Raw genomic sequence first — 15,724 nt, 5'->3', positions numbered from 1 at the left:
AAATGCTTGAGAGACTAGGGGTATTAATGCTGGTAGTCCGCATGAGGAACACTCATTAGGCAAGGGAGAAGAAAGATCACTACCAGGTGATTTCCTAGGAACAGTCAAGGAGGAAAGCTGTTACAGAAATTGTTAGCGGATATTATCTCAGAAAGGCAGATGGATGAAATGCTAAAGTGAATATGGTCTGAGATGAGCTTAAGAGGCTTACAGAACTGGCAAGCTGGCTGGTGTTCAAGACATGATGCATCGACAGGGATTCAGACATGTCTGTCACTGGTTTGTGAAGTTTCTTCAGGTCCGCCTTATATTTAATCTGATGGGGGAAGTTCAAAGAAACGCAATAAAGGAAAAGGCAAACAACACTTAGAAATCGGACGCATTAAAAAGGAACAGGACTCAGTCAGACTTTGCATCAAAATGTTGTGGGGGCAGGGCACTGGGCAAGAGATGGCTAATGAGATCTGAATTACTGCAAATGTTCCTTAAATGATTTGTCGCAAAGTTGCCAGGCATATGTTCCGTTAGGGAAATTCAGGTACATGGCCCAAGAAGGCTAGGAGATGGTTGAAGATGACAACTCAACATCACTATTTTCTGTGGTTGTGCTTGCTTGTGGAATGTGCTTGTCTGACACCTTCATTACATAACCTTAGGTGCCAGGCAAAAAAATTCCTCTTTTCCTAGCCCTTTGGCTAATTAAACAATCTGCGGCCTTTTAAACTGTGTGTGTGTGTGTGTGATGTTGTTTGATACTAAAGCATGTATTTTTGTATTTTTATATTGTAAACTGCCCTGTGATCCTCAGATGAAGGTTGGTATAGAAATTTAATATATAACAATAATAATATCCCTCCCTTCGGCCAGTATTATGTTCAGGGGCTCAACTCCCAGTTCTGCCTCATACTCGGTTTCATGGACAAGCTGCTTGGCCCTTATGACTAGCTACACTCCTCAAGGCAGCCATTTTGTGACTAGCCATGGTCTCCCAGCTGCCATTATGTGGTGATACTCATAAGCTTTTCCAAATGGGCCCATGAGCCTGAAAAGGGTTGGTAACTGTTATGTACTGAAGTTCTCACCCTGGGCCAGCAGGAGGATACTGTAGATAGTTATGCAAATAAGGGATCGAAAGTGACGTTCAGTGATTGGATAGTTTTAGAAAATCGTTACAGTTAGGTTGTACTGGAGCTCTATATAAGCAGGCTGACTGAACCCTTCAGATCAGTTCTGTTCTGGCCTCTGAATAAACAAGAGCTGTTTGAAGAATCGCTGTGTCGTCTGATATGTTCACCCACAACTTAACAGTAACTACTGGACTAAAGGCCCACACATACCTCACTAGCGATGTGGTGGGCATCTTTTAAGGTCTTGTAGATCTTGGCTTCCTTCAGGTCGTATTGCGGCTTATTGCCCTTCTCCTTGTCAAACTTTTCTTTGTATTTGATCTAATTCCAAGAGGAACAAGTGTTAAAACAAGGTCCCGACTTTTAGCTTGTCTGGTGCCAAGGGAGAAAGAGTCCACATTGTCAAAACTGATCCCGATTGCAAGCAGACAGGTAGAACAATGCAAGCCATAACACCTCTTTGAAAAAGAAGATACCATTAACGAAGGCCAGGAAAATTCACGTGATGCAGCAATGAAGTTGGCACACACTGCATTTACAAGATTTCATGTTGCGTCTTTCATTCAGTAGTTGTGTTTCAGCTCCACATTTGAAATATATAACTCATTCATTGGGGGGTGGGAATCTGAATGTTGTGTGTGTGCAGCATGGCTATCAAGAGACACAAGAGCTAAATTATGACTGCATTGTGCATTTTTCTGTGGCCTAAAATGGGTGTTTCCTGATATAGGGCAATAGAAACATCTGACTTTCTAAATATTTCTTTCCTGCCTTCCCTCCAAGGGATTTTGAGCAGCATCAATTCTCAGGGTAGATCTACACACAGGGGAAAAACCACTATAAATAAGTCAGAAACTAGATCGTTATAACAAAAAAATTAAAAACCCCTATGAAAAGATTTCCTGCTCTCTGGCGTCATCTGGTGTTGCATGTTATTAGTGCATTCAAATCATTGTTTCTTTACTAATAATGAAAGTAGGTTTGACGGAGACTGTAATTTGCCCAAGACTCCTCCCAGTAAATTTACACCTCAGCATGGTTTTGAACCAAGGTTTGCTACACTGGAGCCCAATGTTCTACCAATACACTGCCTAATCAAAGAGGCAGTTGCATTTGATCTGATAACTATTGGCTTTAAGAGAAATTGCAAAAAGACTGTGATTTTAAATAAAAAGACATGTTCATGATAGAGTATAAAGGTCCTGCTAGATGCACTATTCTCTCAGCACTAGAATTCAGCAGACTACTACAATGCACTTTTATTTACAATGACTTTCCTATGTCCTCTGATGGACACTCCGGTTCTGCCTGACAACTGAAGTGAGCAAATGCGGCTTGGTTACTTTCATTCTAATGGAGGAATAAACAGATTCACCATGTTTACAGTTGAAGAACTTGCCAGGGGATATCACTGCTTACTACTACTTTGCACTGTTAGTGTGCAAAGTACACAGAGCAAGGTTCTTAAGACTGAAAAGCTTCATTATCAAGCAACTCCATAAAAGAAGAGGTAAGATATTAGTCATTTGCTAGAGAGAGAGAAAAAATAGCAGTTATACAAATCCTGGCATGAACCAGCAAAAATTAAGCACCTGGATTCCAAATGATTTCAACGAGAGCTTATTTTAGCCCTCTCACGTTGAAATCAATGGTTTGATATGCTTAATTTTACATGGATGGCACCCAATCTTCACCCCACCCCTGGCAAGAGCTGATTGACGTAACTGATGAAAGGAATAGATCATGCTAGGGAGCAATGCACAGGGCTGAAAAGAAGAAAAGTTTAACGTTAGAAAACTGGAAGATGCCGCAGTGCAGATTTCAATTCCATTCCACGATTCTGGATGTCTAAAACATGTTGGCATGTTTTTATCCACACAACCCTGTATCCTTCATGCTGGATAGCCTCATCTTTTGGACATGGGTTGACAAAAGATGCCAGTGGTCAATATTCAAGTGACAGTCAAGTACACTGTTTATGTTTACTTTTTAAAAAATGCTGGACACTCTGGGCACTGACGCTCTTGAGAAGGACAAGACTCTTCCTACAATGACACAGACACACACAAACACAAATGACATATTACAGGTAGGTGGGGACCATTATGGGCCACCACAATTCAGATATGCATTTTGTGCCTGAATAGTGGTTCCACAGGGCACAAGCTACTTTCTTAGAATACTCTGTGGGTTTCAAAAGCATTTTGACATTTGTCGTGAGGACCCACTAGATCAAAATGCAAGTCTCTCGTTAATACTTGCGATTTCCATCAGGATTCCGTACTTGCTAAACAAGATTTGTTAATGGAGATGAGATAATGAACAAAAAACTATGGATGATTGGCAGAGAAGCTGACGGAAGTCCAAAAGTTGAAATTTGTGAAAATGTTTGATATGGTGATATTTGTATAATGGAAAATTTAATAAAAATTATTATAAAAAAAGAGATAATGAACAAAAAACAAGAGGCAGAGGGACTTGTTTCAATATTAAAACAAAAAACAGCAACAAAACCATAAGACACAGTATACAAGAGTATCAATAGCAGTGACAACATAGATGACATAAGACACTGTGTAGATGGTGTTTTGACAGTTTTCATGGCAAATTCCTGCTGTTTCTCACAAGTAGAAAAAGACGGTTTCTCTGACATGCAGCTGTCCCATGCAACAATCACAAAGAGAAATGGGAAATAAAGCACCCCCCTTTATTCCTTATGAAATTTCTGTCCATAACCTGTAGAAAATTGGTGCAAATATGTCATTTACTTTCTAAGCCATTTGAGAGCGAGTGAAGAATCATCTGAAAATGTCTGTTCGCAAATAACAGTAGTTAAGGAGCTATTTGCAAGAGTTTAGGAATTTGTTTGAAGGTAATTCATCAGAAGCCTTTTCCCTAAATTGGTAGCTTTTAATAGGGGTGTCCACATTGTTATATTCAGTGAATGTAGACTTTGAGGACTGTGTACAGAAATAGTTGAGCTGTTCACTCGTACAATTTTTTACATGCAGCATCCCACAAGAGCATATTTTGTGTACCTGCAGCAATTGAGCTATAAGAGCTCGTACCTGTGCTCAGTGCAATGTGTGGACAAGCTTATTCTGTTTCAAGAAACTCTGGGTTCTTAGTGAGAAGGTCAGTAATGATGAACTAGCTTCCCTGAACAACAGCTTGTCCACTGCTACTGCTCCTCCTCTGCAATCCTGGAGAGGATTGGGAATGTTCCAGGATATATTCTCAGTTAATTCAGGGCAACAAAAGTGGTTCCTGAAGTCTGGGCAGCATTCTACATCAACTGACTGTGCACATGAACTGGGGAGAAAGCACACTGCAGAGTTCACAGTTGCATTCAAGTGCAGATAGCTAGCTGCCACAGCTCCCATATATATATATATATATATATATATATATATATATATATATATATATATATATAATACAGAGCATGGGTTGTGCTCTTAACACACTGACATGAAAACTAGTGAATGCTTCAGGAATTGCCACCAATGTCATATAGAGGGAAGTGTAAATGTTTGACTAAATTCCCCACTTTCATGTATTTTGGACAACTCAAGTGTTTTCTTGAAGCCGAGACATTCTCAGAACAAATTCCCAAGCAGAACTTTGCATAAGGAAGAAAGGGGAGGTCTCACAAATCCACAAGGTTTCAATGTTCTTTTTTTAAAATAAAAATAAAAATAGAAGCAGTGCCTTGAACACATAGGATTGTGCCAAGAATATCGAATCTAGCAAGAGACTCATGAAATTGGTAGCAGCGTAGGAGAGCCGCTTAAAATCCATCTTACATGGCTACTTAGGACATTAGCTTTCTTAACGTGTCTCATCATGGGCGTGTCGTATGATGCAGCCCCATGGCCCCTCATGCGTCCTTTGATGTATTCTGCCTACAAAGCGTAGCAAGATAGCAAGATTAGAATGGCAAACCTCCAAGATGGACAAAGCAAGAAGCTGAGGTAGAAGAGCCGGTGATATTCTTGTCTTTGTGGGGGGCAGGGAGTCTCGTGGGAAGCAGCATGGGTCAGAAACGCACCAAGTGAAGTCGGTCAGTGTTTGTCAGAGAGGAAAGAGGCATACGCTAGCACCAAAACGCAAAAAGTTAACACGTTGTTTGAAGTACTTTCCCTGAGGGGAAAGTCCAGTGCTGCTACCCTCACTATAGAAATACATAACAGCACAAACATTAAAATGTCTGCCAAAGAAAATTGATAAGGGAATAACTGGAGAGAAGACAATAAAAAGAAACATTTTGCCTCCCAGTATACAGCAAATGACCAAACATTTACGGCATGTTTTTTAACACAAAAATTGTTTCAGGTCATTGGTATGGGAGCCCGGTGCCTTCCATATGTTGTTGGACTCCAGTTCCTATCACCCCCAGCCAGCATGGGCAATGGTCAGGGAAGATGGGAAGTGTATTCCTCAGGTTCCCCATACCTGATTTATATGGAGGAAATGTCAACTACTGAAATCATTGTTATTATGGCTAAAGAAAGGCAATTAGCATCAAAGTTTGGCATGGTCAGGAATCTGCAAGGACCAGCACTCCAGCAGGGCACCCGCTGAACCTCTCTTCACCACAACCAACCTGCTTGTTCACTCATCTTTTGCTCTGGCTCAGACAATACTGGTGATGTAAAGGATGAGATGAACCCTTGGGGGGTTTTTGTGGGGGATTTTTGCGGGGTGGGGGGGTTCCATTGTATTCAAAACAGAAATAAATCATTTTAAATGCCAGGTAAGAGTTTAGTAATATAAACCAAAGAGAGAGAGAGAGGGAAAGAAAGAAAGAAAGAAAGAAAGAAAGAAAGAAAGAAAGAAAGAAAGAAAGAAAGAAAGAAAGACAAGCCCAGGCCCATGGAAACATGAATCTGGATTACTTCAATCAGTGCTACTTTGTGAGAACAGAGACTCTGATTACACAAGGAGTTCCTCTCCCACTCAGTATAATGGGTGAGGCAGCTCCCTGTGTGTAAAGGGTGCCTTCAGCTCAGTAATTGTTTCTTCAATGAGCTAAATAGGAAGCTCACCTACATAGGGACACAATACACAGAGTATAGCATCCACGTACCACGGCAGACTTCAAAGGCCGTCAATACCTTTCAGAACAATCTAACCCCTAGGTCAAGAGCTTGATCAGGGATGGTAGAGTTGGAAGGGACCACAAGGGCCATCTAGCCCATACCCCTGCAAGGCAGGAATCTTTTTGCCCGGCGTGGGGCTCGAACCCACACAAGCTCTACTGACTTCGCTAACTTTCGGGACGGGGTGGGTGAGAGGCTTTGGTGGCAGCAGTAAAACAAGGAGATATTGAAGTACATACACCAGAGTCCAGCACCCGGATGTGGATGCAAATTGCCCACTCCCCAAATATCAGATTGATGATTGGATGACCAGAGATAAGTAAATAAGCTCCTCCCTCATTGGATCTGTACAGAACAGTGGAGGGGGGGGTAGGCTGTTTGCTTGTACCGCATATTTATGTGCATATGAGATGGTGAGGTGGCCACAACCACGACTGACAGACAGCCCTGGAAGAGTTGGCCAGAAAATATTAACCACCTCAATCTCAAATAAATTATCTCTAAAGCTGCTTTATCTGTAAAGTCAACATTACATGAAAATGATTGCAAAAGAAAATGTATGCCATATGGTTATAAGTTGAAGCAGCCACCTGTTCATACCTGGCTTGTAAGTTTGGACACCTCCTTGGCAAGTTCAATATCTGGACGTCCAAGCATGCTGACTCCCATACCAGCTTCTCCACGAGCTTTGGCTTTATATTCAATCTAAGACGAATATATGAAATGTCAAGGGGTTAAAAAAACAAAAACAAAACCCCCCTCTGGCTTCTACATACTGAAATGCAACTATTTATATGCATGCTGTCATATTGCCACAAGTTGCTGAACAGTTACACTGATAAAGTACTTACATCACTGACTAAATGGGAGACTTGGGTGGCTTTCTTAATATCAGGGCGATCTGCCACACTAGTGTAATGGAGCTTGGATTTGGCATCCTTTTTGTATTGGATCTAGGTGAACACAAGGATAAAGAGAAGCAGTTACTGTTGTGTTTTCTTTTTAAGGAAAGAATAAGATCCTCTGGATGATAATGTTTTCACCAGAGCTATTGTTGTTGCCCACCACCCATGCAAAAACTGCATACGTTTCACTGTAATGAAACAAAGTCTGCATGAAAAGCTACAGCCACCCATGTCAGTGTGTGTTTCTCCTATAGCCCACGGCTTCGAAAGTATTATTCCTTAGATTGCCCATCCAGGGTTTAAATGAGGTAACTGGAGGAATAACTTACAGTGCTCTGATTCTTTGCAACTTCCATGGCGTGTTTCACATCAGGAGGCTCCAGCATGATTGAATAGTCTGACTTGCCTTTCTCCTTGTGGAATTTCTTTTTATAATTTGTCTGTTTCGGAACAGAAAAGAGTTGTGTCACACATTCTTCACCTGAGGCTTACTTTGCCGACATTTATAATAAGAAACATAGGTGATGACTTCTACGCTTAAGGAAGACAGGTGCACATTCGTGTGGGCGCTCACACATGCACTTGTAGGTTAACTAGCTTTGTTTCCTGATCTGCTGCAAGTTTTCCTCTACGGTCAGAAGCTCTCCACATTAAAAAGAAAGAGGGAGAGATTCAAAGGGCAGCTACATAAACGAGAATAAAGTTGACTGTAAGGACTGGTCCCTATGTGGAAAGCCCATCAGTCAAAAACACTTTGCTTACAGCTGTCAACAAACAGATATTGCATTGAATGGGTGTTCCCCTGATGATTTATGGCTATTTAATCCAGAAGAGATTTTCGTCAGTCAAACAAAGATCAAGGTGATCTTCAGTGATTGCTCCTTCCTCCACCAACCCCGTGCTCCTGAGTGCTGGGGAACCCTTTGGAAGAATATAAAAAATGGGACACGTACCCAAAATCATAGGAGGCAAGCACCGAGCAATTACTTAACCTATGTCTCAATTGCTGCATCCATATTTTATTTACAGTTATTTTAAAATGACTAGAAAGAATTAACTGCAATGAACCCAATTCTGCGCGCGCGCGCGCGCGCACACACACACACACACACAGTTATAGTTCTTCAGCCACTACCACTGCCACTCATTTCTACCACACTCTTTAATTTGTAAAGCGTTTCAAAACCTATGTTCATAATCAAGTCCCTTACCAAAAATTCATTCAAACAGGCATGGATCATGCAAACTCATATCAGAAGAAACAATTTCCAGATTTGACAGCCTGCAGAAATATATTTGAAGGCATTCTCTCTCTTTTTCAACACATTAAGCTTCCATCTACACACGATTTCAGAAACTCTGTTCAACCACGTTATTAAACTTATGCTGATATTTAACTATGTGAGCTGATAGGCTGGTGTAAGTAACATCAGCCCTGGTGAACAGGGAGCAGCACCCTTTTAGTAAGCCATAATTAGCATGAAGTAAAATTTATAGTGGAGCAACAACAGTTTCCATCACCGAGTAAACAAAACAAATGCAAGTGTCAACTCAACCGGTGATGTAACTATAGTAATGCAAAAGAAGTTTACCTCACTGACGTTCTTGGTTACGTTTTTGACATGAACAGTGTCTCGTGTTTCTGGCAATTTTGTAAAGGAGCCATGTGGCAGGTGTTTCTTAACATGTTCTTTGTATTTGTTCTGGTGATGAAGAGAAACAACAGTTATTGAAGTAATATGGATTAAATAAGGAATAAATGCTGAAAACTGGAGAATTATATACATACATATATAAATAATAAATTACCTCAGACACAAGAGCACTAACAGTCTTTGCAAGAAGGATCTGAGGAGTATCTGGAACTGGGTGGATGGTTCCCCTTTCCTTGTTATGCTTCTCTTTATATTTTAACTGGGAAATGAAATGGAAAGGTATTAGTTTCAAGCAGTGTATAATAAACAGGGCTACACAAATGGGCTCGCCACTGATGAGCATGTGTTTTATTCTGGTGTGAGTCTCCATCCTTCTCTGGACTACAGAAAGGCAAGAGCTAGCTCAAATTTTGCATTAACTATTGGAGAGCTTTGGAGGATTCTATTCTAAAGTCCGAACATAGTCTGGGAAAATTTCTGCCCTTCTACCAGTATGAGAGAAGAGTGGTGGATTTCCTGACATTGTACTGAGACCTGGTGATGTTCAGTGTGGCAGAGACAACTCTATGCCCTTCAACCAGTTTGGAGTGGGGGCACTGGATGGCATTAACAGTGCAATTGTGCTGGGCCCTGGAGATGTTTGAAGTACATCCAGAGCCCAGAAACGCACTAGTAAGAAGGCAGTGACTTGGGCTGGTTACAAAGGCTACAGGAAATTCGAGGACCCCTGTAAATCATGGTAGGTATTTCTTTCCTTACCACTATTACCAGAACTGAACCTGACATTAAAAGGTGTTTTTGTTATCCAATGCTGAAAATGTTTCTTGGTGTGATTGGTTTGCCACACCTACTTAGAAAAGTACAATCATTTGCTAAGGTTTACATGCTGATCTGGGTGTCCAAGACTTAAAAAGGGGTGGTGGTGGGGAAGCTTCCATTAAAAGGATTTTAGAATACTCACATCACTCGCCAAGATTGCATTCTGCAAAGCCAACACTGTGTTTTTGTCATCTGTTACGGATAGCTTGCATCCTCTATAGTACTCTCGGTCATATTTGTAATCATACTACAAAGAAACAGGAGAATAAAAAGTGTCAGAAGTGCAGCCTGTGGCACCAGAGGTATGCCTTGCTATGTCAGGAAATAAAATGGGTGCATGTGGTTTTAGTTTCCTTACATCACTCTGTTGCAAAGATGATTTGGCAGCTTGGATGAAGTCCGGTCTGTCCACAGTCCAGTGCCAGTGAGCCTTGGCAGCTTCATATTTCTTCTTGTAATCCAGCTGTTCAAAGAGAAATAGATAAACAATGTAAACATAGACTCAAGCCATTCTTGTAAAAGGGTCACCATAAAACAAGAGTGAAAAGGATTTTTTTTATTCCTAAAAATAAATACGTAACTAAATGTTTGGTGGTGCAGACGCAAACTTCCAAGTCTAGGAATCCTGGCACTCCCCATAAAGTTTCACTTTCCCTTAGCCATTTATGTTGGCCATCCAAAGTTGAGCAGTTGATAAATCTCCTATTTTTACCAGTAGGCTGGGAGCGCAAACCCCACCCCTACATTATGAGTGGGCTGTGTTTGGCATGGCTTGCGGACTGTACAAGGCTGCAGACAAACAGGTCTGCCACTTTCTACTTTTCCATCCATATCTGCCTTTTTCTCGCTCTTCTACAGAATTTTAGCTCTGCTTGTCCTGCTGTGGAACAAGCATGGGAAAAGGCATAGTCTTAAAAGGAAAAAGACAAAAGATTAAACAGGTAGTGGGTTTTATGTTTGGAACGACCACATTTTTTTAGCTGTCAGGAATACAGCATTGTTAAAAAGGATGGTTTGTTCGTACATGGCTCTTTCAGGAAGTTGGAACCTGGGAATTTGCACCACCTACAATTTGTACTCTGCCCAAAGGGATGGGGGTGGACATTTCTCTATCCCACACATATCTAAAGTTGGCATGAGATGCACTGCCTCATCCGATCTGGCTAGGAGTTTCCGTAAGCGTATGGAAATTAGGCACCGAAAGAGGCCTCAGCTGAGTGGGACCTGGGAGCCCTACTCCCTCAGTTTCCTTTGTAAGGCTTAGTCACCGGCAACAATAGCACTGGACTCACATTGCTGTTTACTTTGTAGGCCTGCTTGGCAGCTTTGATATGAACGGAATCCGGTACAACGTTGCAGTGAGACTTATTCTGTTGATAGACTTCTTTGTATTTCAGCTGTCGAAAGAACAAGAAGGTTAATGTTGCACGTCTCTTTACAACAGCACGGCTAAACAGAAATCACCCCAGGGAAAATTGCGTTAATCTGCCCTGGTAGGTCCAAGGAGACACTGAATTTAGCAGTATCCACTGAGCAGGGGAGTCCCATTTGCCCTAAGAGAACAACCTCCGCTGCATCAAAGTTTCGTCCTCCACCGGCAGCCTCCATCCCCACCTCCCACACTGTTCCAGAAGGTTCCCCCCAGCCCACCAGAATTGCATGAGGGTTGTGTTAGGAGCTGCAGGAGAGAAACAGGGATTTGGCAAATGTCTCTTCCGATCTTCTGCCATATGGGAGATTCTGCTCCTGCTGGTGGAAGCAAAGTCTAGTACCAACCCATAATACGTAAGCCTACGGGCCTTTCTCTTAATCCCCATAAAAAGGTAAGCAATCTGAGTGGTAAATAATGTGTAAATATCAGAAAATTCAGTAATTCATTAATAAATTCATTCATTCATTCTCCTACCATGAATCTATTGTTTCAACAAGTATTGGCCTATAGCAAATAACCATACTTATAAACACTGCTATGAAATGTTAGCTACATTGAAAATAAAGAATGATGTTTAAATAGTCTAAGGCTTAGCTTTTATAGTGACGCAAACAAAATCTAATATATATCATCTTACAGACTAATGAGCAAAAAATGAATTTGGAACTTTGCTAGACACAGTTTATATAGAATGATTGGTCTCACCAGAAGTGTAGATTTGCGAGTAGGGATGCTGGAGCCAATGAGCGGAGTCATGTCCTATCCCATTGGCTCCAGCATCCTGCAAGGTAAATGATATTGTTTACTTACATCGCTTATTCTGTCCTTGACCTTCCGTACGTGGAGTAACATGGGAGTATCATGGATTGTGGTATATCCCTTTGGCTTGGCCTTGTTATATTCCAGTTTGTAGAGGATCTGGCAGCAAGAAAGGGCCAAGTTAAGTACAAGCAGTCATTAGAAATAGCATTATAATTTCTTTCAAAAAAAATACCCAAAGTGAACAGATATGTATACAACAATATGTATTGTTGTAGTTTACCTTAGACTATCTGAAGGAACTGGAGAAGGCCTGCTCCATCCTCTTTCCCATTCACTCCCATGGGTTTTCCACTGATGTGCTGAACAGGACTGGATTGGAGGATATATCTCCCCAGTCAGAACCTTACCCACCCAGCACACTGTCCCAGCCTCCAAGCTGGTCCTGCTTGTGGATTTCACAACTGGTTGGTGAGGATGCTGGACTGTGATGGGCCTTTTGACCTGATTCAGTGGGCTTCTTCTTACGTTCTTCTATCCTTAACCCACCCTCCATTTGCAGGAGGAAGCACACAGTTCCTCCCCATCTCCTAGTGAGCTGTCCCCTACCTGTAAACGTGGGGAGGGGATGTCCAAATGCTGCCCAGGTACACACAGTCTTGCTCAGGTGAAAAACTGCATGCTTGATTGCTGCACTAACGTAGGAAATCAGCTAGGCAGTTTTCACCTTCACGATCTGAGCACTGTCTACACAGGCAGCATTGGGATGTTCTGCTTCGGCAGGTGGAACTGGTAGAGGGAGGGATGATGTGCTAAGCATTTAGGGTCATAATCATGGCTATCAGGCTTGGACTGCAACCCTTCCAACCATTGGCACTTATCTTATCTGGACCTGCTTTTTACTCAAAAGTCTGCATGAGCGCATCCTCCTGGTAAGCTTTCCACTTTCCTAACGTATGTTTTGAAGAGTAGGAAGACCAATGGAGAAAGCATGGTACATTGTTTCTTACACTAAGTATGTAACCTCTCACATGTGGGTGTGCTACTTGGGCCCAGCCAGTGGCTTCCTATCTACAATGGAGAGAAGGCAGAGGGTCAGGGCAGATTGTGGGTGTAAACATGGGTCGGGTGGTGTAGGAGGATACTGGCTAGTATAAGGAAGACGCCAGGCTCAATCCCTCCATAGGTAAAGGTAAAGGGGCCCCTGACCATTAGGTCCAGTCATGGCCGACTCTGGGGTTGCGGCGCTCATCTCGCTTTATTGGCCAAGGGAGCCGGCGTATAGCTTCCAGGTCATGTGGCCAGCATGACTAAGCCGCTTCTGGCGAACCAGAGCAGCACACGGAAACGCCGTTTACCTTCCTGCCAGAGCGGTACCTATTTATCTACTTGCACTTTGACATGCTTTCAAACTGCTAGGTTGGCAGGAGCAGGGACTGAGCAATGGGAGCTCACCCCATCGCGGGGATTCGAACCGCCGACCTTCTGATCGGCAAGTCCTAGCCTCTGTGGTTTAACCCACAGCCACCCGCATCCTTCCGCCCCCATAGGTAATTGACCGATTTTTGGGTTAGTCACTGTTTCTCAGCCTAACCTACCTTACAGGGTTGTTGGGATAAATTAGACCAAGCCAATTTTGCCACTCTGTGCAACTTGGAAGAAGAGTTGGATGGGTGTGGAACTGTCCCATCTACCCCCAGCCACACAATGCATCCGTCTTCCATAACACAATGCATCCTAGATGTTGTCAGACTGCAACTCCCATTGACCTCAGCCAGCATGGCCAATAGTGAGAGATGATGGGAATTGTAGTCCAGCAGCTTCTGGAGGGCACCAGGCTGGGGGAGACTGCACTAAGCAGTTGGTGGTTGCTGAAGTTCCCAAGCTCACTCATTTGCCTGAGCATTTTTAGGCAGACAGTCCTTGCTGCTGTTTCCCTCAGCTTCGCAGTTCCTAACACCCGCCCCGACCCCAAACTGGCAAGCTGCGTTTCTCTTATTGTCCTCTTCCTCTCCCATCCCGTCAGTCAGAATAAAAACCCTGGCTATCCCCATCGTTGTCACACAAAGATTAGTCCAGAAAGACACCATACTGTTCCTCCCCCCCCCCCCATTGGTCACGACAATTTCCACACTTACATCACTGATTTGCTTGTTGACTTTCGTCGTCCTCAGGTGTTCCGGAGTATCCACAATCGATGTAAACTTGTCCTTCTGCTTTTCATACAGCTGTTTGTATTTGTACTGTGGAATTTTTTTTTAAAAAAGCAGCAGTGAATGGTGGGGAATGACAGCAAATCAACAACAACATCCCACCACAAATGCACATTTTAAGAAGAGTCCTAGCCTTAGCCTCCCTGTTCCAGCAGCTGTCATAGAAGTCAACCGAAACTGTGTACGTGGGGGGAGCCAAGCCCACACGATGGAAATGCCGGAGTTAAGCTTGCTTTTGGTTACGCTGACTTCTAAACAGGTCAAGTGTGGGGCAGTGGCTGGTGCACTAGATTTGGACATGGGAGCTTGTATCTAAACACCCTTCAGCTATGTGGTTCCAGGGTTGGCCTTTGGCAAGTCATCATCTTTAACTTATCCCACGGACTTGATGCGAGGATAAAAATGGGATAATCCTTTGCATCATCCTTCCCTGGGCCGGAAGCAAACACAACCAATAAAGGAACTAAACTAGCAGGGTTTGCCGCTAGTGGATAAAACCCCAAACTCTACGATCGCACTAAGAAATCAAAGGAGCCACTTAGCTGAATAAGAAGAGTGGGTGAGTAAGCATTTTAAAAAATGGGTTTAAGAAGCGCCCCCCCTCTCCCTCAGTCAAGCCCACAAAGTCTACTGCAGGGGTAGGCAAACTAAGGCCCGGGGGCCAGATCCGGCCCAATAGCCTTCTAAATCCGGCCCGTTGATGGTCCAGGAGTCAGCATGTTTTTACATGAGTAGAATGTGTCCTTTTATTTAAAACTTATCTCTGGGTTGTTTGTGGGGCCTGCCTGGTGTTTTTACATGAGTAGAATGTGTGCTTTTATTTCAAATGCATCTCTGGGTTATTTGTGGGGCATAGGAATTCGTTCATTATTTTTTCCAAAGTATACTCCAGCCCCCCACATGGTCTGAGGGGTGGTGGACCAGCCCATGGCTGAAAAAGGTTGCTGACCCCTAGTCTACTGAGATGAATGAGGTTCTACCAGTTTATGACTGTGGATGGCAGCCCTGTAGAGACTCTGGTAAAGTTTATTAGTCTCTTCATACAACAGTAAGATAGTTTTGGCTAGTCTCTTCATACAACAGTAAGATAGCTTTGGTTAACCATGCATCCAATCGACATTTAAATTGTAGCATAGGGGTGGGGAGGCTTTGCAATGTAAAACTGTTACTGGTGATTATGCCGATGACTTAAAAATTTATGAAGTAATGCAATGAAATGTATTCATGGGAGAATGGAGAAGTGGGCGTTTCTCTGCAGAACATTCTGTGCAGCTGAAAATCTTGGTCTAGCTTATAGAAAAATTGGGAAGCCTTAGCAGTTGTCTAAAAACGATGCAAAAAAAACGCTTTTCAAAATGTTGCTTCATTTTCACTGCATGCAAATACAGAGCATGCAAGACAACACATAGCATGCGTAAAAGAGGGGGAAGAAATGCATGGACAAGGAATCACAACACATACAAAATAATGGCAAGAATGCTCTAAGCAGGGCTTGGTGATAGTAAGAAGACATTTGCATAGGTTGGATACAGAGAACCCAGTCTGTACTATAGTTAATCTGGTGTATTTTGCTTGAAGGCGGCTGTCACTCTAAACCTAACCATATCTCCATGCAAATAAATTTCATTGATTTCAATGCAAGTTACTTTTAAGTGAATGTGCTTAAGAACACAGCCTGGCACCCTGATCTTTCCTTTTGCTTGGAAGATCAA

The 15,724-nt window shown here is 42.7% G+C and overlaps 1 protein-coding gene across 50 annotated transcripts in view; it reads right to left on the bottom strand.

The window, feature by feature from the left end:
* Positions 1-15,724, bottom strand: part of NEB (nebulin) — a 160,132-nt gene that overhangs the window by 31,755 nt on the left and 112,653 nt on the right. For 28 of the 50 annotated variants that reach the window (XM_083577808.1, XM_083577797.1, XM_083577841.1 and 25 more), the window contains exons 124-136: positions 13,938-14,042; positions 11,851-11,958; positions 10,901-11,005; positions 9,967-10,071; positions 9,751-9,855; positions 8,944-9,048; positions 8,727-8,837; positions 7,464-7,574; positions 7,081-7,182; positions 6,830-6,934; positions 4,934-5,032; positions 1,338-1,448; positions 212-316 (exon numbers count right to left, since the gene is read on the bottom strand). In XM_083577808.1, coding sequence (XP_083433934.1) covers positions 212-316; positions 1,338-1,448; positions 4,934-5,032; positions 6,830-6,934; positions 7,081-7,182; positions 7,464-7,574; positions 8,727-8,837; positions 8,944-9,048; positions 9,751-9,855; positions 9,967-10,071; positions 10,901-11,005; positions 11,851-11,958; positions 13,938-14,042 — 1,377 coding nt within the window. The remainder of the gene's footprint in view (positions 1-211; positions 317-1,337; positions 1,449-4,933; positions 5,033-6,829; positions 6,935-7,080; positions 7,183-7,463; positions 7,575-8,726; positions 8,838-8,943; positions 9,049-9,750; positions 9,856-9,966; positions 10,072-10,900; positions 11,006-11,850; positions 11,959-13,937; positions 14,043-15,724) is intronic. The other 22 variants (XM_083577846.1, XM_083577799.1, XM_083577845.1 and 19 more) reach the window with 1 other exon arrangement.

Source organism: Podarcis filfolensis (assembly GCF_964270895.1).
Source record: "Podarcis filfolensis genome assembly, chromosome: 1".
Lineage (NCBI taxonomy): Eukaryota > Metazoa > Chordata > Lepidosauria > Squamata > Lacertidae > Podarcis > Podarcis filfolensis.
The sequence above is the reverse complement of the archived record's forward strand: the minus strand, read 5'-3'. Positions and strand labels throughout refer to the sequence as shown.